This window comes from Anticarsia gemmatalis, chromosome 1 (assembly GCF_050436995.1).
Source record: "Anticarsia gemmatalis isolate Benzon Research Colony breed Stoneville strain chromosome 1, ilAntGemm2 primary, whole genome shotgun sequence".
NCBI lineage: Eukaryota > Metazoa > Arthropoda > Insecta > Lepidoptera > Erebidae > Anticarsia > Anticarsia gemmatalis.
In genome coordinates, this window is record NC_134745.1 from 7,751,020 (window position 1) to 7,776,502 (window position 25,483).

The 25,483-nt window shown below is 36.7% G+C and overlaps 4 protein-coding genes across 8 annotated transcripts; 1 reads left to right on the forward strand and 3 right to left on the reverse strand.

Moving 5' to 3' along the window:
* The first annotated feature begins 1,877 nt into the window (after window positions 1-1,877).
* Window positions 1,878-14,424, forward strand: tapas (tudor domain-containing protein 7 tapas). Of its 4 annotated transcripts, none has more exons than XM_076116161.1 (21): window positions 1,878-2,000; window positions 2,156-2,306; window positions 3,726-3,819; window positions 3,982-4,199; window positions 4,426-4,578; window positions 6,431-6,598; window positions 6,742-6,891; window positions 6,980-7,162; window positions 7,772-7,986; window positions 8,305-8,419; window positions 8,825-8,980; window positions 9,257-9,348; window positions 9,500-9,662; window positions 10,007-10,243; window positions 10,320-10,519; window positions 10,865-11,012; window positions 11,078-11,292; window positions 11,436-11,640; window positions 11,868-12,019; window positions 12,244-12,404; window positions 12,686-14,424. In XM_076116161.1, the coding sequence occupies exons 3-21, from the start codon at window positions 3,735-3,737 to the stop codon at window positions 12,922-12,924; spliced, it is 3,255 nt and encodes a 1,084-aa protein (XP_075972276.1). In that variant the 5' UTR covers window positions 1,878-2,000; window positions 2,156-2,306; window positions 3,726-3,734; the 3' UTR covers window positions 12,925-14,424. The 4 variants fall into 4 exon arrangements, with proteins under 4 accessions (XP_075972276.1, XP_075972301.1, XP_075972285.1 ...); XM_076116186.1 differs by having other exon boundaries at window positions 4,441-4,578; XM_076116170.1 differs by having other exon boundaries at window positions 2,156-2,289.
* Window positions 14,425-14,891: 467 nt separating this feature from the next.
* Window positions 14,892-16,177, reverse strand: Sf3b6 (splicing factor 3b subunit 6). The gene is made up of 3 exons (XM_076116198.1): window positions 15,913-16,177; window positions 15,570-15,688; window positions 14,892-15,144 (listed from the first exon to the last, which is right to left on the reverse strand). The coding sequence occupies exons 1-3, from the start codon at window positions 15,940-15,942 to the stop codon at window positions 14,913-14,915; spliced, it is 381 nt and encodes a 126-aa protein (XP_075972313.1). The 5' UTR covers window positions 15,943-16,177; the 3' UTR covers window positions 14,892-14,912.
* A 508-nt stretch (window positions 16,178-16,685) lies between these two features.
* On the reverse strand, window positions 16,686-21,549 carry LOC142974098 (acetylcholinesterase). The gene is made up of 11 exons (XM_076116253.1): window positions 21,340-21,549; window positions 20,960-21,052; window positions 20,517-20,651; window positions 20,081-20,408; window positions 19,783-19,982; window positions 19,497-19,665; window positions 19,287-19,408; window positions 18,983-19,208; window positions 18,515-18,653; window positions 17,167-17,357; window positions 16,686-16,830 (listed from the first exon to the last, which is right to left on the reverse strand). The coding sequence occupies exons 1-11, from the start codon at window positions 21,427-21,429 to the stop codon at window positions 16,691-16,693; spliced, it is 1,833 nt and encodes a 610-aa protein (XP_075972368.1). The 5' UTR covers window positions 21,430-21,549; the 3' UTR covers window positions 16,686-16,690.
* Window positions 21,550-21,899: 350 nt separating this feature from the next.
* Window positions 21,900-25,424, reverse strand: Parp16 (Poly(ADP-ribose) polymerase 16). Of its 2 annotated transcripts, none has more exons than XM_076116289.1 (7): window positions 25,140-25,424; window positions 24,915-25,059; window positions 24,633-24,788; window positions 23,986-24,195; window positions 23,227-23,407; window positions 22,536-22,727; window positions 21,900-22,166 (listed from the first exon to the last, which is right to left on the reverse strand). In XM_076116289.1, exons 1-7 carry the CDS (start codon window positions 25,265-25,267, stop codon window positions 22,000-22,002), a joined length of 1,179 nt encoding a protein of 392 aa, XP_075972404.1. In that variant the 5' UTR covers window positions 25,268-25,424; the 3' UTR covers window positions 21,900-21,999. The 2 variants fall into 2 exon arrangements, with proteins under 2 accessions (XP_075972404.1, XP_075972410.1); XM_076116295.1 differs by having other exon boundaries at window positions 22,536-22,709; window positions 25,140-25,422.
* Between the last annotated feature and the right edge of the window lie 59 nt (window positions 25,425-25,483).

A 25,483-nucleotide genomic window follows, 5' to 3' on the forward strand; every position in this document is an offset into this window, starting at 1 on the left:
TCTTAACTATTACATTTTTAAATATATTCTCAATATAAAAGAAAAATATAAAAAACATATTTAAAAATATAAAAATTAGGTGGCCACCGGTATCGGGAACAGGGTCCAAAGTACCGGCGGTTAGGACTCCAGGGCGAGGAACCTCCTAACGATTCGTGCCGTGCCGAGAAGAACCGCCTTCTGCATCAGGCCCTTGACCCAGCTGCCCAACGCAAGCCTCCGGAGATGTTGGTCGAGACTCTTAGCTATAAGTCCGTTAACTGACACGACTATGGGGACAATAATCGCGGAATCCACATCCCACATGTCGACAATCTCATGAGCCAGGTGGCCAGGCCAGGCTCCACAACCGCGAGGTGTGCAGTCTTCGAGATTATTTTCTCAGCACTGACGTGGGGTTGCACCGAGATGTGGTTGCAGTTGATAAAGGACTCACTCCTCTGTCCTTGGCTAACGAGAACTGGCGACGGCCTGTGGTGATGGACGTTGGGGACCGCGTGGATGTGTGGCGGAGCAAGGAGCTGCACGGCAGGTACTATCGGGCCCTTCACGGACCCGATGTCGACCTGTATTATTATTATTATTAATTACCGACTTATTAACAATTAACTATATTAAAAAATTCAACAGCCTGTACATAATCAACTCGAGTATAGTTCGTTCACCGGGCTCAGGAGTCATATGATATTCGAATCAATGAAATTAAAATGAGAAAGAATGCTACTACAATAAAGCCTTTCTTTTCTTGCGACTCTGCTTTGCCGTTAGATGTAGGTACTTTGATTGTTTGTACAGAGTGTTACAGTTTTGATTACATTATTTTATTATTTAGTATGTCTGACATTTAAGTTTTTTCAATTAGCTAACAATGTTATTTTTTTGTTTGTTACATGATTATTAACCCCTAACCCTACCTACACGTTGCAGAAATAAGCCATTGCAGCGGCACGTTGTTGAACGGGTAAAAAAGTATAGTTACCCACTCAGACTACGGACTTTAGTGAGAGTTACTCTGTCTACGGGTCAGATAAAGAGCTATAAATAAAAGCAAAGTAAACCAAAGTTAGAGTAAGGTCACAGGTAAGGTAATGTACGAAAGCAGTGGTAGTGGAAGGTAGTGCAGAGGTAGTACTAGGTATATTGTTTTCAAATTTTAATAACAATAATATACATAGGTTACGCTATGCTCGAGCTTAGGTGCCTAGCAATTTGGTATTAAGTGGCAACATTGCATTGACTGCATGAAACTGTCTGTCTTAATGATGTGCCGATTCGATTATTTGAATAATCGATTAATCGATTATGTAATCTTATATTATCGATTGTTAATCGATTAATAATCGATTATTAGACTGAAATTTAAAGTGTCGTCTAAATGTCTTAAATCAAGATTATTTAAATGAAACAAGCAACACAACAATCACATTTTTAGAAAATAAAACTCAAATAGAACATACTCACTTCTTTTTTAAAAACAAAAACAATATTTAAACTGAAAATCAAACGTAACATAATCACTTAGTGATTTAAAAAGTTTTAACTTTTACCCTGTACTACAACCGTTTACTACCTATAGAAGCGGGGATTCCCTTAGCAAATAGAAATACCATAACTTATATTTAACAGGTGACAGTTACCACAGACAAATTAATTACGTACCAATACACGACAGTGTTCTTTATTCCATGCAAATCAAATTTTTGTGTTAATCATTGTTGTTTAACTACAAAAAAAAACATAATCAAACATAAGGATTGGTATGCGGTAAGGGGTTAAAAGATTTCTTCCAAAAATCGATTACAATCGATTACCTATAAATCAATCGATTGTAAAAAATTATTCTTATAATCGATTAATCGATTATTAATAATCGATACCGCACATCGTTAGTCTGTCTATTGGTTGGCAGTACCTGGTTAACAAAAAGTGCAGGATTGATAAATTGAAATTTATTTTGTGAAGTTATCTTAAATACTTCCTATTAATTGAGTTGAAACCTGGTAAGATTTATTCCAACTTATATTGATGTCCGTAAAATCTACTAGGTCTCGTTTCTAAAATGTTTTTTTGAACAGTGAAAGTAGTGTTTAGTACAGTGATTATTGTTGTTAAAATGATCTGATTTCTCTTGCTTACACGTCACGGATTGTTTCAGGCAAGGATTTCAGGAGTGTTTTCGTAATAATTCAAATGGGTATTTTTTTACTGATGTTGAACTGGCCGCTGATGCCGTAGGTGCATAGTATTTGTCGATAATTGGGATACATTTACCGTCACTATTCTCCACCGGTAACTAGATTTTGCAGGTACATATGTTATACTTACATAAATCAGCAATATGTTGTGGTGTTTCGTAACAACAAATAAACTGTTCAAACTAAGTAAACGGAAACTTCTAGCTTACTACCTTAACTTGACAATATGTTAACAGCACTAGACGTTTTACAAACATTTACTTTGCGTGTTTTCATTTACAACATCAATTGAATGTAGTTTAGTGCTCCATTGAGTCATGAAGTAGTACCTAGTAGTCTGAAACATACATATAATAATGTTATAACTGCACCATCTACAAATATATTAGCAGACAATTAACTATATTTTCTCCATTCAGTAAACTTTACATCTATCAGGGATTAATTACTGAATAAACTTGATTGGGGGAAAATGTCAAATATTTATTAATATAATTGTCAGTAGCAGTTAATTAGTACATGAATCAGTTCAAGTCTGTTATAAAAAAAGATCTCATTCACCTTAAGTCCTTTTAGGGGAATTCACAGGGCAGCTATAATGTGTATAAATGTACATTATTGTTATGTATCACACTCAACAGGTAATGTTATGTTTTAGTAACTTGTCAGAGTTAATAAAGATGCATTATTCTATTGTAATACCCTTCATAATCCCTGATTGATGTACTTTTCAACTGGCAAGAAGTATCAAATGTAATATTTTGCTCATACTTTTGTACCACTCTGTATCTTTAAATATGAAGATGTAAAACTGTATCATATGTGCAGTCTTTTGTCAATTTCTATGGAAAGATGTAATGAGATGTATTGTGCTATAATGTACGTCTTTACATTAAACTGTAGCGAGTGAAGCCCTAAGATACAAGATTAAATTATTACCTAACAACTGCTTTTTTAATTCTTTCACATTTATATTTCATATCTAAATAGTATACAGTTCATTTAAGTTTTTATCAGTTTATTTTCTAAGTAAGATGAATGGTGTATTGTGTTCACTTTTGTTCTTGCCTTATCATATGGTCTTGAACTGACTGCATCCGTGGCACAGTCAGTAGAGTATGTCTTCAACTTAGGCAAAGCACTATCCTAATTTATATTAGAATTTTTCTCAATAGTACTTCAGAGTTATATAATGTGCCTAGTAAATGGCAATAGGCTCTCCCTCTATTATCACCTATGTTTCTCCATACTATGGAAATAACATTGTTATTATAGAGAATCATGGGTATATTTCATATAAAGCTACCTGATATTATATATGCTGTATGCCATTTCATTGCTACAGGCGTCTACAAGACGCATACAGTTTTGAAATGAGGTTTATTCTTGATTGCTTCACTTGAAAGGTATAAAAAATATCTAATTAATGTATCTAAATAAAAATAAACAGTTTAAATTTACATTAAAAGACTATCAACATAGCAAATTAATTTTATTTAACAGCTGCAATAAATGAAATTTTGTTTTCAGTTGCCAGTGATGGCGGATAAAGAACAAGTTATCCAAGCTTTGAGAGCCACCCTTATATCTGTTAAAGGAGCTTTGACTATAAAGCAATGTAATCGTAAGTAAATATTTTATGCCAAAACTGTAGAACATGTCAAATCACTGTTTAACTTATCAGATCAGAACATTTTAATATATCAGAGCTTACGCAATACTTATTAGTAATACAGATGGTATGAAAGAGTAATAATAATCAAATAATTTATTTTAATACATTCAGGAGATTATCGGGAACTTCAAGGAGAATGGATTCCATTCAAGAAGCTTGGTTATCCATCACTAGATAAACTCTTCCTAGATGTGCCTGGCTTTAAGGTGACTCAAATAAATGGAGAATGGTATGTTGATGCGATTGCCAGCCAAGAAACCCAACATATAGCCACAATGGTAGCTCGTCAAAAACCTAGTAAAAAGGCAACACCGAAATTAAGCTACCCTGTAAGTTTTATATTATTTGATTATCTTCTTCTTTTAGTAAACTGCATCTATATCCAGCTTCTTTTGGGTTGTCAAGGTGTAGTTTTTCAACCTCCTGGTGTTTTAGTTGAGTCTACTGAGAGTAATATTTATGCGATGAGCTTTTTAAATTTTTTCATGTTTTGGGAATAATGTATTATTTATGTATGATAACAAATTTTAATTTATAAAATTTTATTACATATAGCAAAACCATTTTCAGAATCGGTTTCCAAAAAAACAAGGATCTTGGCGAAAACCAGCACCACCAGGTTTCACATCGAATTATAACAACGCTTACTCCAATCAATATTATAGAGTGAAGGCAAATGCTTCATTTAACAATAACAATTATCACAAGGTAATTAATAGTATCATAAGTATGTTCTTAAATACACAATAATCGTCAAGTGGTATAAATAAGCAGTCAGCTCCCACGCAAGTAATGAAAGTTATAAATCCAAGGCAACTTACCAGTCGATTTTCAATGTTGTGTGTGTATTAGAAATAATTGTTAGTTAATCTTCGCCATCGTCCTGTTGGAATGGTAGCTTTTTTTATGAAGTTGCGGGCGCCCGCGATTTTGTTCGCGAGGACCTTAGTGTTCTCGTTTTCATTACATATTTATTGCTGCTTCACTTCTATCAGTCATAGCGTGACAATATACAGCCTAAAGCCTTTCCCAATAAAAAGAGTATTCAACACGATTTTTTTCAATTCGAACCAGTAGTCTCTGAGATTAGCGCGTTCATACAAACAAAAAGACCAACTCTTCAGTTTTATATTATAAATAATAATAGATAAATGACTTTCAGGGAGTTACATTTTTTCCATTACTTTTATTTAGTTTCGTTAAAGGGACCGTTGTATTACATGAGCATTATGGGAGGGCGGGGGTTCTTTGCTTTGCTTTTTTGGATGACATGGGGGTCAAGATGATGATTATGTCATCGGTAGTTATTTACTTTTTCACAAGCGAGTAGACGTATTGTAAGCATAGCAAAGCCAGTTAACATTTGTGTTACCGTTGATTCCATTAGCCAAAGTTTAGTGTTTAAATAAGATGTCGATTCAAATGGATAAATCCAAGGTATACAAAAATAGTTTGAAAGTTTTGAAAAGTCGCATACAAGTATGTACAAAAGAAAATTAATTAATTTAAAAATGTTTACGTAAGCATGGGGAGGGGGTTAATAATTATTATTGTAATAAATCTGCTTACGTAATACTTGAACGGCCCCAAAGTACCTGTTTCACGCAACTTAAAATCTGACGTAAATCACCTTAAACTACTTTTATATTTATAATCTTTTTAATCTTTAGAAAGAGATGGCGAGATGAGTTGGACTCTCATACTAAAGATTGGCATCAAATAGCTTTAGACAGAGATAGATGGAAAGAGGGAAGGGAGGCCTTTGCCCTGCAGTGGGACAATATGGGCTGATAATAATAATAATAATAAGCCCGCAGGGCACCTCGAGGCGAGGTGACGGGGAGTAGCGACCCCGCGGTACCTGAGTGCTCCAGGGGGAAGTCACCCTTCCTCATCTCCGGCTTGCCTTAGTTGGCTGGTCGGAGTGAAAACTGACGAGGAAGCGGTCCCCCGCCTCTGGCTTGCCTTTATTGGCCGTCCAGAGTGGAGTCGCAAGAGCAGAGCTCCCACTCTGTTCGGAGGACGGATGCTGAGCGTAAGTGGCTAGTGGGCCAGTGATGCCGGACCCTCAGGGAGCAAATGATCTGAGTTTAACGTCCAGCGAGGCCTCTCCGTCCTTCAGCCGCTCACGTCCCTGTTGCCCTCTTGTTGCATTTTCAGCGACTAGTTTAGGGGGCCCAGTTTGTGAGTTGGCAAGTCTCCGTCTGCCACTTTTACATGTTTTTAACATAGTTATCGGCAGGCGCCATAGTCCCTACAGATCACCTACACTCCAGTCCACAAGCAACCCATCCCAATAGCCCAAGTAGTTTTTTCCATTAGTTTTGCCATAGTTCCACACAGTCCGGTGATTGTCCTTGGGTGCATTTTATAGTGTAAACAGGGATAATCACCGGATTGTGACATCATACATTTTTGAAATATTAAAGCAGTCGAAAAGGGCCTCTACGTGTTGGCTTCGGCCCCACGCACGCCTACCAAAAATCCGGGACTCCATAGTCCCGAGATGAGGTACAGACTTACATAATAATAATAATAATCTTGTTATGTATTTCTACAGAGTAACAAGTATAATTCAAAGTCGAACGAAACGAAAACTGTATATCCGAATGCAAAACAAACATCGAAGACAAATAATGACCACACAGAGAAAGTATCGAGGGGCCCAAACCAACTGTCTCAACCCATGAAAGAAGTCAATGTGCATAATGAAGATGAAGGGCATAAAGTAAGATATTCCCTTTTTTAGTAGACATTTGTAATACTGCTGTTCTGTTTTTTTTTCGATTTAACATGTTCGTTAAGTAAACTAAAACCGATATTTGTCTGAAATTTAATCAAAAATTCAAATTAATTTCTATTTATGCCTAGTTCAAGCATCCAATGCGGGCTAATAGTGATACCGATGTTAAACACGGCGGGAAGGTGTCAGCATCTCAGAGGCTATCGAACTTGCGAGACCGTCTCAACACAGTAGACTTGATACCATTACAACTGCCAGCTGCTAACAACGAATGTCTGGTTAGTAGTACTGTACTTACTATGTTTTTATTTATTTTTTATTATTAGTTTGAATAAATTGTTTAATTTTATTTTCTTTCCTATTTAGGAAAGTAGTGGTCCAGTTACTAACGTTGTGCCGGCTCATAACTTAGAACCACCACCAGATTCCACATCAGGCGTAATTAAATTAGAATGGTATTGTAAAAAACTGGGACTACCCGAGCCTGTGTATAAAGTTCATGATTTCCGACCAAAACGGGGACCCGTTACCTACGACTGTACAGTAAAAGTTAGTATTCTATGATAAGTTATCTCTGCTACCCAATTTATATAAACCAATGTATGAATGTATTATAAGGTGAAACATAAAATATATTCGCTCATGATACTGCTATAAGCAGCAAGAATCATATTATATTCATACTCATGATTAACGTCCTCCTAGCCGATATACGGCTACGGCGGTCAGTTTCATTGAAACTGGCCATCTGTGCAGGACTTTGTTTATAGTGTCCAAGTGTGTGCACAATATACAGGTACACTCTCTAATCCATCACTCTCATTGTTTGGTGGGACGGATAACCGACACGACCAGTGAGGGGTCAGGCGCAGGACCGACGGCTTTACGTGCTTTCCGAGGCACGGAGGTCTTCGACCTCGACTTCCTAACTCCGGGCAATCTCTAAGAAATTCTTAACGGAAAATCTCAGAAAAGACTTTTTGGCTCGACCCAGGATTCAAACCCGAGACCTCTCCCACCGCAGTCGCATATACTACCGACCGCGCCACAGAGGTCATACTCATGACCATAACAGTGAAATGATGGGAAGCAGGTCTATTTGTCAGGCTGATGGAATTAGTATTTTTCACGTTGTAATGAATTACTCCTAAATTGTAGGTCGGCACGTATTCCTCATTTTCTTATCCGGACTCCTCACCATCTGAAGAAATGGCGAGAGAAGTGGCCGCGGTAAAGTTACTTAACTCAATACAAAGTAATGAATTTGGAGAGGTTCCTACTTCTTCCAGCAGCAATGCGATCGTCTGTCTCACTCAACTCGTATCCGAACATGAGGCTGGTATTTGGGCTAATATGGTACCACATCTATACAGGTACAATATCATGCAATTGTTAATTATTTGAAGAAATTGCCAAACATAACCACTTTATAGACCGCTTAAAAATCTCAATGGCCCCGTTTTGCCAGGCTTCGCGCTCGACAAGGTAGGTCAGTCCTAGTCAGTGCCAGTGCCGGCGCTCTATTTGTCACTGATGTATGTTTTAGTACAACACAATTCGACGCTATACAGGCTAAGAACTATTTGTTTGACATTCACTTACTGCCCTTGTCTCTAAAATATGTAGAACGAATATTTACACCTACTGTTGGTGATATTGTATACCTAATTACTACATATTTTATATTTTAGAGAAAAATATGGTGAAAACTTGCCCAAAAATTGGCAAGAGTTAGTTGAAAATTGTCCAAAAATAATAAAGGATCGAGTTGTTAATGGACGTTTAGTTTTACTTCCCAGTAAAGAGGTATGTATTTAAAGATACAATCAATTATCAATCCAAAAAATATTCAGTGTATAAATACGAATGAACAATAAATATTCACACATATTCAACTTTAGTACTCCTATTGATTTTCACAACCTGTTCTGATTATATCTAGATTAAATAATATTATCATCTAAATTTCCCGTCACAGTGCTTGTCGTAAATAACTTGATAGATATTTGTTTCTTTTTAGTACACAGATACTAGACTAGGTAGGTCTATGAAAGGAAGGACAAATATACGTAGCAAACAATGTTAGGCTCTTAATAATGCTATTAGATCGGCTATATGCCTCTATATAAATAATACTACGTTATAATACTCAGTGTTGATATGAAATGAATGAAAGCAAGTTCATAATAGTTTTTGTTTTATACTTTTTAGCAGGAAGCACCGTTAGAAACGACTTTTATAGACGACGCGATGGACACGGATTTACCGCCATTGAAATTCCCGGAAGATGATTTCTGGAATGTGTTTGTTACCGTTGCTAATTCTACACTTGAGATTTGGTTAAGAATCATCGGACCGCTTTTTAGTGTAAGTAAATTAATGTAATTTTACAATATAGTCAGACATACTGGGTGTAGTTTAGAAGTAGAAAAACCAAAAAGTAGGAATCTGTTCCAAACATGAATGGTTAATGCATTCTGAAATAAGTAGAACTAGATAAAATTTGACGAGAATTGAACTAAGTTATACTAAGAATTTACAAAAAAGAATATACTAATGAACTTTATCTTTTAATTTTTTGGTTGAATCTTCTGTATTTAATCATTTAATGTGTGCAATAATATTTGTTTCTATAAATAATAGGATGCCTTCGAAGCTCTTTTAGTGGATATGTCAAGATATTATGAACATTCTGGCACGCCGGTCGATAAGTCAATGCTGATTAAAAATGCCTGGTAAGCTCTTTTCGTTAATATTCACAAATAATTTTTTATGTCTAGGTATAAAGAAATATTTTAACTGTGTATTTACGGTAGAGTAATTTTAGCATTATTATATTGTTGCGTAAGTGTGTGAATGTAATGTTATATAATTTCGTTATTTTAGGTATGCAGTTAATTTAGACGACGGTGGTTGGCAACGGGCTAAACTTTTGGACATAGAAGACGAGACAGCTACTGTGTTTCTCGGCGATCATGGCGATGATGACGTTGTTTACATTAAAAAGATCAAAATTCTGGAACCACAATTTAGGAAGATACCAGCCCAGGTAACGTTTTAGCGACAAATATAATATATTTATTAGAGAATTATTGCCAATTTATATATTATGTCTTACACAAATGCAACACTAGCTCAGTCTCTCATCGTTATTTATATTTATTGTTTCGTTATAAAATGAACGCGTGAGCATAAGTCGTCGGGAGTATCTACTTTAGAATGAATAGTAAGGTTCGATTGTCGTCGCTAATTTATGTATAAACTATAAAGACTCGTCCGACGTGTTACGATCCACTACGTTGATTGCCATACTAACTGTCAATTGCCGTTATTGAGTTATTTTAATGGTGAATTGAAATATTGTAGTGAGATTTTTGAAATGATTTCAATAAGGCGGTCCTATGTCGGCTGGAGGGCGCCGAGGAGCTGGCGGCGAGCACGCTGGGCGCCGAGCTGGTGCGGCGCCGCCTGCCCGGCGAGGTGCTGGTGGCGGCGCCCGGCCCGCGCCACGACCCCTCCGACCCCTCCGTGGCCGTCGTGCTCTACGACACCTCCACGCAGCGGGACCTCAACCTCAACAAGGAGATCGTGCACGACTTCTGCATCGCCGGAGCCTTCACGGTCACACAGGTAGCCGGCTCGAACCGCGCGATGTCGGATCGTCGAGGTGGTCGCGGAACGTACTAACGCGCGCCGTGTCCCGCAGAAAGCGTGCGAGGTGGAGGTGGGCTGCGTGACGGAGGAGGGCCGCGTGTGGGTGTCGCGCGCGGGCGGCGCGGCGCTGGTGCGCGGCGCGCTGGCGCTGCTGGCCGAGGGGCCCTACCGCCGCCCGCTGCCGCCCGCGCCGCAGGCGCCCGCGCCCAACGCCGGCACGCTCTACATCGTGCGCACGCTGGCCGGGGACTGGTACGTACCGCCGCCGGGAGCGGACGGACCTCCTGTCGTGTATCGGGTTTGACGATTAAGTGGAACTGTATAAATGCTTCCTGCGGCGTCCACTAGAGACGTTTAAGGATAGGTAGTCGACGATAGTAGGAGGAGAGCCCCTCTACACTTCACGTCGGACGAGATCGACGTGTCGCGTATCTTTCGACTCGATATAGCCATTAGAAAAAAATCGACGGCGCCTCTTCGGCAAATTTTCACTAAATTCCGTCTGCACATTTTTCGTAATGAAGCCTCGAGTCTCGACGCCTCTCGAAGCCGCAGATCGGATCAGATCATTATCTCCTACGCATATTCTTCGGACAGGGTTCGCTGCACCATCATCAGCGGGGTCGACGGCGAGGGCACGGTGAGAACGCAGTTGGTCGACAGCGGTCTGATACTGCGAGCGCCGCTGTCGTCGCTGGTGCCCCTCCAGTCGTTCTCGCCGGCGCTGAACGCCTTCCCGTACCAGGTGAGTGCGGGGCCGGGGGGCGGGGGAGGCGCGGCGCGGTCGGTCGCTGACGCAGATGTGTGCAGGCGCTGGCGGTGCGGCTGGGCGCGGCGGAGCGCGCGGCGGGCGCCATGGTGGCGCGGCTGCGGGAGCTGCTGCTGGGCGCGCGCGTGCTGTGTCGCGCGCTGCCGTCGTCGGCGCCGGGCGCGCCGCACGTGGAGCTGTTCGTGCGCACGGGCCCGCAGCACATCCTGGCCTCCGTCAACAACTCCATCGTCATGGAGTACGATTTCTTGCAGAAGTGAGTTCTCGATATCGTTACGCCCGCCGCTTTGAATTCGTCTAACCGGAGTAGATTTCTGAATTCTGATGAGTCGAACGAACCTCTCGGTTGACGTTGTCCGTACTTATACATGTACCTTAATTCTGCTTCTTTTATGTTAGCGGCAAATTGAAGGAAGACGAGAAGGAGCCCACGGATCACGTTGAAGCGTTACACAAAAAGAAGGAGCGCATATTCCGTAACCCGTCGATGGTCGGAGACGAGCGTCCCACCAGTGGTGCCGTGCTACCGCCGCCGACGTTGCCTGCGCCCGGAAAATGTTTCGATGTCTACATCGCTATGGCAGCTAACCCGTGGAACTTCGTTGTTAGTACAGAATAATACGTAATTTATATATCGAATGAACTTTATATATTTGATATGACTGACAATCCTTATTATACAATAGATACAATATTACAACCATAACAAGTATATTAATTTTAAATGTTATTCAGCGGTAAATCATAAAAAAAAAATACTATTTCATTTATAAAGTGAATCACGTACGATGTGGATAGAGTTGTAAAGATTTAATTTCTGAAACATTACAGGTCCAACCTAATAACAACCGATGCACGCTTCAAACTATGATGGCAACTCTTCAAAGCGAATGTCCTAAAATGTCCGAGTTGGATGCGCCTGTAAACCCAGTCAGTGGAGAATTATATACAGTGTATTATGAAAAAGACGCTTCTTGGTACCGGTAAGATTATTTACAAAAAATGTGACTATAGTTTTAGTAAAGTAATTATCCCCGAGTAAATAATTTATATACTATTCTTTTAATTATGTCGAAGATCATTTTACATGTATTTTTGAAATATTTTATTTATTTTTTAGAATTTAATGTTTAGACATGGTCCTCTGGGCATGTTTTATATAGCGACATAACAATACCATATTATATTGTAAAATAATCTGTTTTAGGGTAACAGTGGCAGGAACAGTCTCGACTGAAATGGTTTCCGTTTATTTCTGTGATTATGGGGATTTGGCGTTATTTGCAACTAAAGCGCTGCGACCAGTACCTGCGGGCGCTCCACTAGCTCGCTCGTTACCGCCACAAGCCATAAAAGCCCGACTTTACGGTAAGATTTCATACCCTTATCTCGTATCTATTGAACAAAGAGCATTGAAATTAAAGGTAAATAGACTTTTAGTAAACATTTAGTGCTGTTTCCTGATCAAATGAGATTTTAACGTTGACCAACTGCCCTTCGCCGTGCCCACTGATGAATGAAAGCAACTTGCAGTATCGCTACGACGTCAGTCTCTTAATGTAAAGCAAATACTGTAGACACATATAGTTGTTGTTATTCTATCGCCAGTGAATAAGTATTTAAATGTAGTTAACTAACATTTTTTTCAGATGTATGGCCGCTACATCAAGACTGGACTGTAGAAGACTGTATAAGGTTCCAAGAGTTATGTGTGGAACAGCAATTCGTTGGTATTTGTAAAGATGTCGGAAAGGATCCGTTAAATCCGAACGAGCCCTTATTAACGCTTGATCTTATTGATACTTCGACAGATGAAGATATTTATTTAAACAAACAATTAGTTGCCGAGGGCAGAGCACGTCTCGCTTCTGCGTCGCCGGCGTCGTAACTTTTCGTTATTTTATGTATACCATGATTAAGTTAAGTTGTTTCTATTAAAATCAAGGTGTGACAAAGCCATCTTTCTTCGTGCATATGACTGGCAAATGATTGTGACAATTTTGAGAGAGAGGATACAGACTGAGTGACAGGTACTTCCTTGGTAAGAATGCAAAAAAAATAATCTTAAGACTGACTGTGTAATAAACAAGACATGACTTTTTGCATTTGACTTGAAAATAACAGTGGCTGATGGAAAATGTGAAAGATTCGTTTATCTTAGTATGGTGGTGAAATCGCGTAACTTATAGTAATGTCTCCGCCAATAATTCCAACAGGCTTTGGAACTGTACAAGTCACAAAGTACAAAGACAGCGGTTGTGTTGTTTAGTTGTTACTAAAACTAGATATCCTCGATCAAGAGTGGTCTTGGTATTAGAACTCAAGATAATCTTTTTGACTACCTTAAACGCCGCTTTAGACTTCGAGTGAAGCTTCACAGCCCTTCGACCAAGTGCCGATAAGCTATTGAAACGAATGACAGTATACATGACTAGGATTGCGGTTGGCTTGACACATAGTTATTAACATTTTCAGCAATAAATTAGTACTTTCTGTATTTAACTTCCGAAATTTTATTATAAGTTGCGTGTGGAACGTTGACTGAGAATGTTTTGTTACACCTTGAAAGCACGTCGTATATGTTAAGTAGGTGTTTTGTTATGAAAATGTTTTAAAAGTTTTATTTAAATATTAAAGTATCTATAAAAATACTCTAAAAAGACAGCTATAACAGTTTATATAAACAATATTATTGCGTTATAACTATTTAGTCTTGTTTCGTCCAGTCCTAGATTAGTTCATTATTATAATCAAAGTTGTATAATGTTTATAAACCAGTCTCACTTCAAGAAGATTATCTACCTTCTGAATGATGAGAATCGTAAATATCATAGTTTGGGTAACTTTTCATTTTGCGTATAATGAAGAACAAAACGTTTTAACTTTTTATACTTGCATATTATTTGCATGATTTATTTTTCATATATAGGTATGTGGTGTGCCTATAACATTAAGTAGTAAATATTATGAAATAATGATTCACTGCTGTGCTTATTTAAGTGTTCATTGATTGTTAACACATAAAAAGCAATAAAGCCGGGCTTTTGTTAAAAAAAAACACTTAAAAATGTTTATATTGTTAAAGTTACCCAAAAATACTCTACTGGGTGAATAATGTTAGGTACCTACTGTATGGTACATTATTTTGTGTAATAGTGTCCTTTTTATGTAGGTGTACTGAAATAATATTCTTCCTAGAGTACCTATCACATTTATATTAAGGATCTAATTGTGAACGCTTATCTGGTATGAAAACTTAAAACAAAATAGTATTTAAATTTTAAAGCCAAATTTGGGTCTGTATTCCATAACATTGTAATCAATTCTAGCTTAGCATCCAGTTGTAAAACAAATGCATGTGCATACAAATAAACGTGTAATCTCACAATGCTCTATTTATTTCCCCCCCCCAGCAATTTTAGCTTTGTGTGTATATGTTACTGTAAAAGCCCGACCAGTGGTAAATCCTAAGATTTTCCGGTAAAACCTAAGATTTACCAACTCTCCATGGTAAAAGTCCAAACAATATGTTTATTTCGAACTTCTACCTGTAAGTGTACTGAGTCATCTAACAAGGTATTTTATTGTTTTTATATAAACACAACAAAACCATGATCTTAATGTTACTGTAATTTTTTTCATAGATGAATAATAACAATTGCCGAGTAATAATAACAAAAATTAAATAATTTTATACCAAAGGAAGAGGAACTATTTGCATTCAAATCTCTCCTGTAAAATTACTATAATTTCAGTTGAATAACATACTTAGGTGGTATCAATATATAATACATACACCTCAGCCCATTCCTTGAGAATAACTGGTGCGATCTTGTAAATAAAAATAATCATAAGAAAAATTCAAATTAATTTTATTTATTTGCGAAGTTCCTCTGTTGAGATTCCGTATTTCTTTTTCAAAGCATCAATTTCTTCTTGTTTCTTTTCAATATCAATGCCCTTAAACGCTTTGTTAGACCTATAGTATAATACAACTAAATATCTGTTGCAAACATTGAATCCTGAAAGATGGTCACATGCATTTTTCGCATCAAATATGTCTTCATAGACAATAAAAGCTGTTCCTCTGGTTTCTGGAGTGTTTCCTCTGTGAAGCACAAAAAAATAAAATATATATTTTTATCTGTCAGTGTTTGTATCAGTATTCCATAAATTATTATCTATGTTAATTAGAAAATAAACGTTTCATGAAAAGATTAACTTATAAATATTACAATATAGTCTACCAGGGTAGGGAGATTAAATAATTCAGTTAATGATGGATTTAATAGATAACAATGAACAGTTAATTGTCTTTCGCAAATAGATAGACAAGTTTCTTGCCATTGGTTTCATGAGCAACCAGCTTTCCCGAAACAGACAAAAATACTTTAATTACTATTTCAAATACTTTGTATGAAGTTTAAGAAATAAAGGATAATTTGAATTTGTAGTTTCAACTAGACAATTGTTGAATTGTACATTACTCTAGGAATTTATTAATTTTCTTATTTTAGAAGTTAAATTACTTACACACGAATTTGTCGAATTGCGCCATATTTTCCAAATATATCATACATTTCCTCTGCAGATATTTTATAAGGTAAATTTCTCACATATAAGATCCGGTTGACTTCAGGTGGTAATCGAACCTAGAAATTTAAAAATGTTAGAACTAGAACAATATTGTAGTTAATAAATATTAATAGTTAATAATTTTAAAAGATGTATTACCATGTACTTTGAAAAGACTATTAAGCGCTAATACACTACAAGCAGTACTCTTATAACTTTATTAAATTTTTAAGTAATACACGCAGTTATTGTTGGTTACAGTTTTCAATATAATAGAAATCATAAGAATGTCTATACTCACGTTTGCTCGCCTTTGCAGAGCTAAAGCCATGTTTTGTTAGTCAATAACAACCTTTAATTTTAGAAATCGAACTTCTTAAAAAAAGTTCCGTAATTAAAGTTATTGATATGGTGTTCGTTTCTTTCACTTCGTGGTTTATATTATATATTTGGTATTCCTATCCCAACACAAATATCTATCGTGTGCTAATAAATTCTATTTCAGAAAGCAAGAATGACGCCAATCGCTATTATTTTCATTGACACTTGACCGTTGACAGTATACATGTCAGTCTAGTCTATGGTCAATTCGGGTGTTTAACTTTTTTTTAAATCTGTAAACTAGCACTTTTGGGCCTTTAAATTTAGTGTCACAGCTAGTGCTGCCGGTTTTACTAATATCTTTTCTAATGTGTAATAACTATACTAATTTATTAAAGAAAAAAAATTAAGAGACTTTTGTAAGGATCGTACGGAGTGGCATTCTTTGGTCTCTGCTGACCCCTATAGCTATGGGAACAAGGCATGATTTTATGCATGTAAATGGATTACTAATTTTTATTTTGGTAATGAAGCTAGCAAGTTTCTGAAAGCACAGAATTTGTGGAAAAAACCTAGTTTTAGCTAAAACTATTATTTGCCTAGCTATTACACGCGATATAAAGTGAAAATCATTATTTTGTCTTTATTTCTGCACAGGTACTGAAATTTAATAAAACAAAATTATTTGAAACTAATTACAATTTATTTATTGAATATTTACGAACGACACCGTCGTTCTATGTTACCTACCCACTTTTTTATTGATGATTTTCGTCAGTAACAGTAAAGTGGCGAGACCTTTGTCGGTGCAACAGAAGTGCGCATACACCTAAGAGTAACAAGAGGATCACTGCAACTCCACACATTGCAAAAACGCCACCACGAAGTCTATTATCACCTGCAACACGAAATCTATTTTATTTAAGCTTTCATTCCCTACTGAACACGAAATGCGAATAAATAAAAAAAAGGTCCTCGCCCCTTGTTTAAATTCAACTTTTATCTAAATTTAAACAAGGTGGCGGTCAGATTAGATCAGGTTTTAAGATCCTGGGATAACGTAAGTAGGAAGATTAATAATAAAATAGGTAAGTCTATTTTGTTGCAAGCATGTTTCACTCTATAGTCCGCAGCAGTTATTTTAATGGGTATCGTTTGTAGATAGATATACCTGTCCATATTAAGCTCAAAATGTAAATATATTATTTTTTAATTTCCTATAATTCTAACCCACCTTTTTCACCTGTAAGTTGTTCCGTTTTTTCGGCAGTTTTCAAAAGGCTAGAAAGCTCAGGAAGATAATGAAGCCAAAATCGGACATCTCTATCAGCACTATGTTGATTTGTTAGTGATTCCTTGTCACGTATATCAAAAATGTGACCATTGCCCATCTTGTATTGTTTCCAATTATCTTCTCCCGGTGATCTGGTAATTTTTAAACATTATAGCTGAGAGAAACGAATTAGGAACATGGAAAAGTCGCCGCTGAGCTCTAGCACTATTGAAGTGTCGTGAGTCTACACAACTTTTTACTAATATATACCTAGGTAGTTATTTATAGTGGCCAATTGTTCTCTTATTTAACTTCTATCAAATCCTTACCCGAATTATAGAGGAAATTATAAAGATTCGCACACAGCTGCACATGTTACCGATAATTTAAGTACCTCTATGAATCTGTACTGCGTTTGTCGCTTTGAGACAAAAGTCATCGGATAATGGAGATCGACTTAAGTGATTGTTAACTATACTCTTTAAAATATAGCTTGATTAAAATGACAGTTCTAAGCAAAACAGAGAACACAACTTTGTAGTGACGTCTAACGAGTATTACAAATTGAAACACGAAAAATCTGTCTTGTCTAGCATTATAACTATTTTTTAAATACAGATCCTCAATAAGAAATCAGAATAATTCAATACAATCAGCCTTTAAACTAAAAATCAGTACTATTTTCTTTAGTCTTAAAAATAAACCTAATTATTTTCAACCTCTCTACAAGGCTACGTCATGTTGCAAAAAATTTAGTGAGGAGACACAATAGATAAGAGTAAATCATCTGATTAATCGTTAATCGCGAAGTACACTTTGATACTATTCGTGACCAAGAATTAATAATTAATCTCCAAGATTGTTCCAGCGATTCTGATGATAGCGATGAGGATGATACTGATTTAGGATGCGCACTATTAACTGCGCATCCTATATTACTATCATCCTCATCTCTATCATCAGGATTGCACCATTAACTGAATAAATTAATTTTATTTAACTGTTTTCATTGTTTTATTTAATTGATCCTAATTAATACTAAACTAGGAGAGGTCTCCGTGCGGTGTTAAAAGTAGGGCTGGTCGTCCTATACGAATTTGCTTAAACAATAAGATTCACAACAACAATTCGTAAAAAGCTAATTCAAAAATAATTGAATCGAATATAATTATTTTAGATTCGATTTTTTCGCTATCGATTTTGATCAATAGTTTTACAACCCTAGTCATTACAGTTTGACATCTGTCATTCTAATCAAGCTATATTTTAAAGACTATAGGCAAGTATATGGAAACATGAGTATTATTACCCGAATTTAATAAAATTAAGTAAATGTCTTCGAAGAAGAAACGTCATTCGTTTTTCTTGTGTTGTTGCGGGACGACGAGCTACCTGAAGCATCATAGGTTCTCCTAAGAGACATACTAAATCTGATCCATGAACCGCACCTGTAAAATATTAAATATCTAGACATAGGTACTTCGTATTAATGCTCGTCATACCAAAATACTCAGTATTACTAGGTAGGTACTAAACGTACCAAAAAAATACCTAGTAATAATGAGCCAAGTTCACTGCTTACGAATAAGTGACGGACTGTCGGACAATCCAATAGGTAAAGTTACAACAAATGGATAGGGACTCATGTACTTATATAAAAAAAACTTTCAAGATTTCACCTACTATGCTTAGTTATTTAGAAGTGGTGAGACCTGCCACAAGTTTTATATGGACAATCTATCTGTCTAAGTCAATAATAACTGGATCTCTTACCCACCCGTAAAGTTATACTGCAGTCCCCGAAGATCTACTCCTGCTGGTTGTGAGTAGCGATAAGCAAAAAGACGTCGCACTCGATTTGCTAACCGGGTGGCGATTAACGCTATTCCCGTACCCCATTCTGATGAAGATTCAATTCGACCGAGAGACTCTATTAAATTTAAGACATTTTCTTCACTATTTGGTCTCTCATTCCAATATTGCCACTTTATGGCTTCAACTAGCTGTAAAAATGTATCGTTATAATAATACAAAGAAGTATTTTCACTAACTTAGAAAACAGAACGAAAAAATATGGATACCGTGGGTAATGTAGACGATTGATCCAAAGATAAAAGTCGCAGACTATCCGGAATCGCATTATTAAGTAAATATTCCGACATATATAATTTGCCTCTTTTTACCAGTTCGTCATGTTTGTCATCTGTAAAAATTACAATTTTATTACACCTATACGAAAAAAGCGTATAGCAATCAGATTTAACCTTGAGTTTCACTAAAATCAACCATACCATTGTAATTCAATACTTCGAGGTCGTTTGCACCGAGCATAACATCAAGTTGCAAGTTTTGTTGCGTTGTTGTTGACAAGGCTACCAATAGTGAGTTTGGTAGGAATTGTTCAGAGTCCGGCAAGAATGTATCCGGTACTGGTTGCATTACTTTTAACCAGGTATCATTCTACAAAAATGCATAATATTAGTCTGGGTATCTGAGTAGGTTACTGGTAATAGTCTAAAACAACAAATAATAAGACAAATGCGTAGGTAACAACCCTGAAAAAAACGTTAACTTTACCGAAAACACTGTCAATATATCAGACAGAGGTCTTTCACGCATACAACGCAGGATTTCTTGATCTAAGTTATTGTGGCATCCCAATGAATGAGCAATTTGACGAGACATGCGTTCCACTTCGGCGCCTTCTACCCCTTTTTGTTCATCAATTGCCTTCCAAATATTAGCAGGTGACATAATAATTGCTCGTTGAAATAAACCTAAGGGCGATAAGTCATAAAATACATTACTTTTTTCTATGCATGAACGGATTAGTAAGCTTTCATACATAATTATATATTTTTAATAACACCCATACCAACTGAGCGAGGCGACGATATATGATGTAAGACGCTATCGGCACCAGCAGAATGCCCAAGTAGAGTGATAGCAGTAGGATCACCGCCAAATGCAGCAATATTGTCTCGTATCCATAGTAGTCCTAAGTACTGATCCAACAGCGCTAGATTACCACGAGCAGATATAGATCGTAGTGTGAAAAAGGCAAGCAAGTGCAGGCGATACATAACAGTCACTACCACTATGCCTTCCGATGCCAATTCTTGACAAGGCAATGGTATTCCGCCTCTTACCCATGACTCACTGAATAATATCACCAACACTGGTAATGTTTTTTCATCGGAGCGCTACCTAGAAAACGGTATTTTATAGTAGGAATAAGTTAGTTTTTTATTATAATTTAGCTGCAATGTAGCGTATGATCGACACTACTTATTGTATGCAAATTATCTAACCCGGGGAGTCCATATGTTGACAAATAGACAATCTTCGCTGTAATTATCCTTATCTTGATCCCCATATTGCGGACAATGAGGAGGTATTCGGTGCGCATAGAACGTTCGTCTCCAACCAGTATGACGTTCGGGAGCCTGGAACATTTCCATACAGTTTGGGTTGGAGTAGTTTCTGCCAGGGGATTGATCACAAAATTATTGCACTTTTATACTATTCACACAAATATCAAGTAATTAAGTACTCAGAGAAAGTAAATATACCAATTCCAATAGGTATAGGAGGAGGTAGTCAGTAGGTATAGGAAATCTATTAGGCACAATCGAAGGCACTAAACTTTGTTGGTATTAGATTACCCTTACCGAGATATTAAATTAAAGCATTGATTGATTTTAATTTAGTATTAGATCAGTGTTGTTATGTCTAGTTATTGGTGAGGTCATACCGAAAATCTGTATCGTCCTTTTGGAGCTGTTGCGTACGGCACTCCGTAGTATATTTCTATAGGTGTTAGTGAACCTTCTGTATAGGCTTTAATCTGCAATTAGTTTGACATATTAATAGATTAGATAATGCCCTAGCTACGTCGCTAGTTACTGGTAAATTATCTTTGAACGTTACGCCAAGTCGTACTGGTTAGTTCCATTGGTAGGGCCATGAAAAAATAATCTGCCGCACTCAAAACAACGAGTCAAGGGGAAATGTAATTTATCCATGCTAGTAATATCTCCCTAGTTACTACGATGAAGATTCTATGTGACTTATGAAAATCAGTGCGACCACGATAGGGCATGAAAATGCTTACTGGTAGACAGGTATACTTACCCCAACTATCCGACCCTGGGGAATATTAGCCACAGGATCTTGCGCTAAAACCATTGAAAAAATACAAAGCACAAACCATACACTGAACATTACTGAATTTCACTCAACTTCACTTCTTCAATTATTATAGGGATAAGAATTAATTTATATTGTCGGCTCAGCGACCTGTGCGGTAGCATACAGTGACTATAACCAGTGTAACCGATGTTTTGTCACTCAATGGGTACTACGTGATAATGTATACCTGGTTATGCAGGTGCCTATACACACATATAGCTATATATTTACATCATGTAATGGGCCAAACTGGTCCATCGACACAAAAAAACATTTGATCGTACAATGATTGCGCTCCAGCCCATGACGAGAGAATTGTAACAATGACTGCTCATCATTGTTCTAATTTCACCAACAATTCACATTGTGTTAAATTCGTCAAACTATTAAATACTACCAATGTTTTTGTGTGAATGAATCCGTAGGGATTAAGGTATGTGTGTGTGTGTGTATTTTTAGCTAACTAAATATTAATTAAGAACCTAGGAAGAGAAACCAAATAAGATATTTTATACAAAATTTATTCAAGTAAAAAGCGGCCTAATTATGACTTGCAAATTTAACTTCACCATTATTCACAATGCGGACGTCGGACTATTATAGTTACACCTTCACTGAACTATATGCGATGTCGAGTTTTTTCAATAATATTTTGTAGTAGTAGTGTATTGGCTGATTATTTGCAAATCCAATAGTTGCCAACATTAATCCATAGCCTAGTAGTATAGAAATGAGCTTGTGTCTGGAAAACCACTGACGAAACCCACCAGCTAAAATCAAATTTGAACGTGAGTAAAAAACGGCAATCAAATAATACAATAAGGGTTCAAGTTATACGTTAAGGGTTCAAGTTTTCTTTCCAGATCGATATATATTTTTTCCGTAAAAAAGTTGTCAACTCCTGTCCAACCCATTAAACTAGAACCAAGTGTGTCTAAAATGTACGAAATTATACTGTTTCACCAAAAAAACAAGATGGGTCATGGAGGGAAACTAATTATTAAAGATGGCTTAGTGAGATCGATATCCGATTCATAATAAAGAAAAGGATGAAGGATAAGTAGTTCTCATTCATAGTCTATATTTTTTCCACGCTCTGTATATATTACAAAGGTATAGTAACAAAAGAATAATACTACCATTCCTATTGACGCTTGTTGTAGGAAATCTCATTGAGGCAGGTTGCTTCGCATACACAAGCATATATCGCACTCTGACCAAATCACAATTAGTGACAACGTACTGTGTCATCTGTCCATCGCAACTTTGATCTGAGAGTAATTTGCTTTTGTCATCTTCATAAACTCCATCGCCTACGAAACGTGCAAATGCTGGGTATAGGAGATATATTACATATTAACGAAATTACCTTTTTCCTTTGTCATAAAACTAAGTGTTAGCTTCACAACTAATGAATACGTTTTGGATAACTAGGATAACCCATCTCATAACGGCAGCAAATGCATGAAAAATTATAATATATTATTTCAAATGGTGAAGCCGAGACACTAGATATTTAAATCACCATACAATTCAGGAGATCTAGACCACTATACTGAACAAGTTTTAATCGTGTGCTCAAATGAAAATAATTAAGAAAATAATAGACTGATGGTGCTTAGCAATCCACATAAGAATAAAAAAAAAACTTCACCATAAATACCATCATAGCAAGTATTGTTGGACCAATACACCTAAACTTCGAAAGTTTTTGTATGTTGTCTACCTTCGAGCCTATGAGCCCTCCACTACTTATGGGGAAACTATTACAACTCGACGATCACTGCTGCTACACGCGTAATAAATATTGCAAAAAAATAGCTTAGTTACCTTCATTTGACACGGGTTTTTGATAATTGATACCTTCCGGTGTGTCTATAACTTCACACATAGCTATACAGGAGAGATGACCACCTATACAACTTGCGCCCCATCCGAATCCAGCGTGGCTATATGGCAAGGTTATGTTCAAGTCCGGCGACAAGTAGACGCCATTTCCCAATAACGTATTCTAAACAATTGAAATAGAAAATTCAACATCTTTTCAACATCAGAAACGCCCGTTGGCGTATTTTTACGAGTTTTAATATTGAGCACGACTTGAAATTATTCATATTAAGATTTGCAATGAATAAGGTGAAAACCATATTCCGGAAGGCTATGGCTATGACTACGTTGCCACTGACAACCAATTCTATTATAATTTTCTGACTTTTTGTTCTTAGAACTAGATTGATGCTAACCATCTGGCTTTCCTGTTGGTTCCTATATCTGGTGTATCCAAGAGACTAGATACCCAACTCTATGTCTGATCTACAGATTAGATGTTTGAGAAAGTCGTTTATGAAACCGTTTTAAAAGCCAAAGACCATTTTTATTGGATGTCTTTCTGTTCAATGCTGTACTAAAAGCATATAAATCGATAACTACCTACTAATTATCTTACATCAAGAGCACGGTGATGTCGATGGGCAAGGGTGCGTCTTGTAAGGTCCTAGTACCTATCTTCGAGTAGCACGACAAATAAAACTAATCTACTTATTCCTGCATTACGTATACATAAAAGTCTAAAGCTAATTAATTTCTCACCTTATTCAAATGCTGTTGCAACCCAAAATTTAAAATAGTGTAAAAATTTTCCAATCGGTTCCCGTGGTACGCATAAAATATTTTATGATTCTTGGATAGTTCCTTCCATTTAGCTTCTGCTGTAGATTTACAGGAGTTCACTACTTGGAATATATACTGCGGTTTTGGTGCAGACATATTAGAGTTAGCATTCATTAAAACCGATTCTTGCTGTAAAATGAAAGGATAAGTAAGTAATAATCTAATGATCTAGTCATATCAATATAAAGTACCTACTATGACGTAGCTGAAGAGATGAGCGGTCCTGTTTACACGAGCAGACTCCCAAACCTAAGCTAACGCCAAAACAAGGGGATTTTTTTTATTTTACCCATTACTGTCCCACTGGGCGAGGGTCTCATCCCCCGAATTATTTATATGTATTGTGCGATAAAATGCAATAAGTGTCAGAAAGTAAGTAAACATTTCGTAGTCTACAGTTATGTCTTCAACTTCTAAATAACAAAAATACATGTTGGTGGGGCCAAAATAAATTAACAATCACAAGTATTAAGTTTTATTATTGTGATCATTAGGTACTGATATTTTTAACTATAGGTACCATTAAGTCGGCTGAGGTCGAAAAAAGTATCGAAGAAATATCTTACCGCTTCCACAGGTACAGTCTTCAGAGTTGGTTCCTTTAATCTCACTAGTACGTAAAATAGCAAATCAATTATGTCACTGATGTTCGACAAATTATCTAAATTGTCGAGTTGTTGTAACACCAAGTCCAAGGCCGGAACGTCAGTAATAATGCTAAGCTAAAATAAATTAAACATTGTTACTCGATTTGAAATTAAGTTTGAAACTTTTAGATATCAGCTTATTTATGAGCATTCGGCTAAGAAGAATTCCATAATATAATAAAGTAGGTAAAGATATCATACTAAATCGTCCATATCCTTAACACCATTCTTTAAAAAAGCTGGTGGAAATGGCCTGAGACAACTTTCATATCGAAAACTGAAAGCAGCCGCTACAAATAAGCTCCATTTTATATCTGCAGCTTTAAAATCTTTTTCCAATACTAGTCTGAAATAAAACCATGGATTACAGCAGGCACCCATTCACATAGCAATCCTTTATGCATCATCAATAATATTAAATGAAACCTTAAGTGTACAGCTTTCTTCTCTAAAGAATCTAGTTTCGCTTGGTTATTATCTGATAACGTTTCTGATGCAGATGCTAAGTTGCAATTAGTTGCCGTATCAGACAAAGCTTCTGGCTCGCCGTCCATGATTTTTGTTTGGTCTCGCAAATTATATGGATATAGATTTTATATTATATAATAGACATAATTTTGAATACTTCCAAATAAAGGTGCACAACATTTTATTCCATTATGTAAGACGTATAATTTGTCATATCATAAAACAACAGACGAACACCCTGCCAGTTAGCAATGTTTGTGACGGCGTAGGTCTCATGTATCTGATCAATGATCATAAATAGC

What these genes read in the sequence shown, in the direction of transcription:
- LOC142974098 (XM_076116253.1), bottom strand. Translation starts at nt 21,429, where the DNA reads ATGTTCAGTGTATGGTTTGTGCTTTGTATTTTTTCAATGGTTTTAGCG. An exon ending in AATCGTCTACATTACCCACG is followed by an intron (nt 19,209 to 19,286) that starts GTATCCATATTT and finishes ACATTTTTACAG; the next exon opens with CTAGTTGAAGCCATAAAGTG. An exon ending in ACAACTTACAGGTGAAAAAG is followed by an intron (nt 16,831 to 17,166) that starts GTGGGTTAGAAT and finishes TTCGTGTTGCAG; the next exon opens with GTGATAATAGACTTCGTGGT.
- Parp16 (XM_076116289.1), bottom strand. Translation starts at nt 25,267, where the DNA reads ATGGACGGCGAGCCAGAAGCTTTGTCTGATACGGCAACTAATTGCAAC. An exon ending in AGACTGTACCTGTGGAAGCG is followed by an intron (nt 24,196 to 24,632) that starts GTAAGATATTTC and finishes TTCATTTTACAG; the next exon opens with CAAGAATCGGTTTTAATGAA. An exon ending in AAAACCCGTGTCAAATGAAG is followed by an intron (nt 22,728 to 23,226) that starts GTAACTAAGCTA and finishes TCCTATACCCAG; the next exon opens with CATTTGCACGTTTCGTAGGC.
- tapas (XM_076116161.1), top strand. Translation starts at nt 3,735, where the DNA reads ATGGCGGATAAAGAACAAGTTATCCAAGCTTTGAGAGCCACCCTTATA. An exon ending in CCTACGACTGTACAGTAAAA is followed by an intron (nt 7,163 to 7,771) that starts GTTAGTATTCTA and finishes CCTAAATTGTAG; the next exon opens with GTCGGCACGTATTCCTCATT. An exon ending in CATAAAAGCCCGACTTTACG is followed by an intron (nt 12,405 to 12,685) that starts GTAAGATTTCAT and finishes CATTTTTTTCAG; the next exon opens with ATGTATGGCCGCTACATCAA.
- Sf3b6 (XM_076116198.1), bottom strand. Translation starts at nt 15,942, where the DNA reads ATGGCTTTAGCTCTGCAAAGGCGAGCAAAC. An exon ending in CTCTGCAAAGGCGAGCAAAC is followed by an intron (nt 15,689 to 15,912) that starts GTGAGTATAGAC and finishes TTAAATTTCTAG; the next exon opens with GTTCGATTACCACCTGAAGT. An exon ending in GCAATTCGACAAATTCGTGT is followed by an intron (nt 15,145 to 15,569) that starts GTAAGTAATTTA and finishes TGTGCTTCACAG; the next exon opens with AGGAAACACTCCAGAAACCA.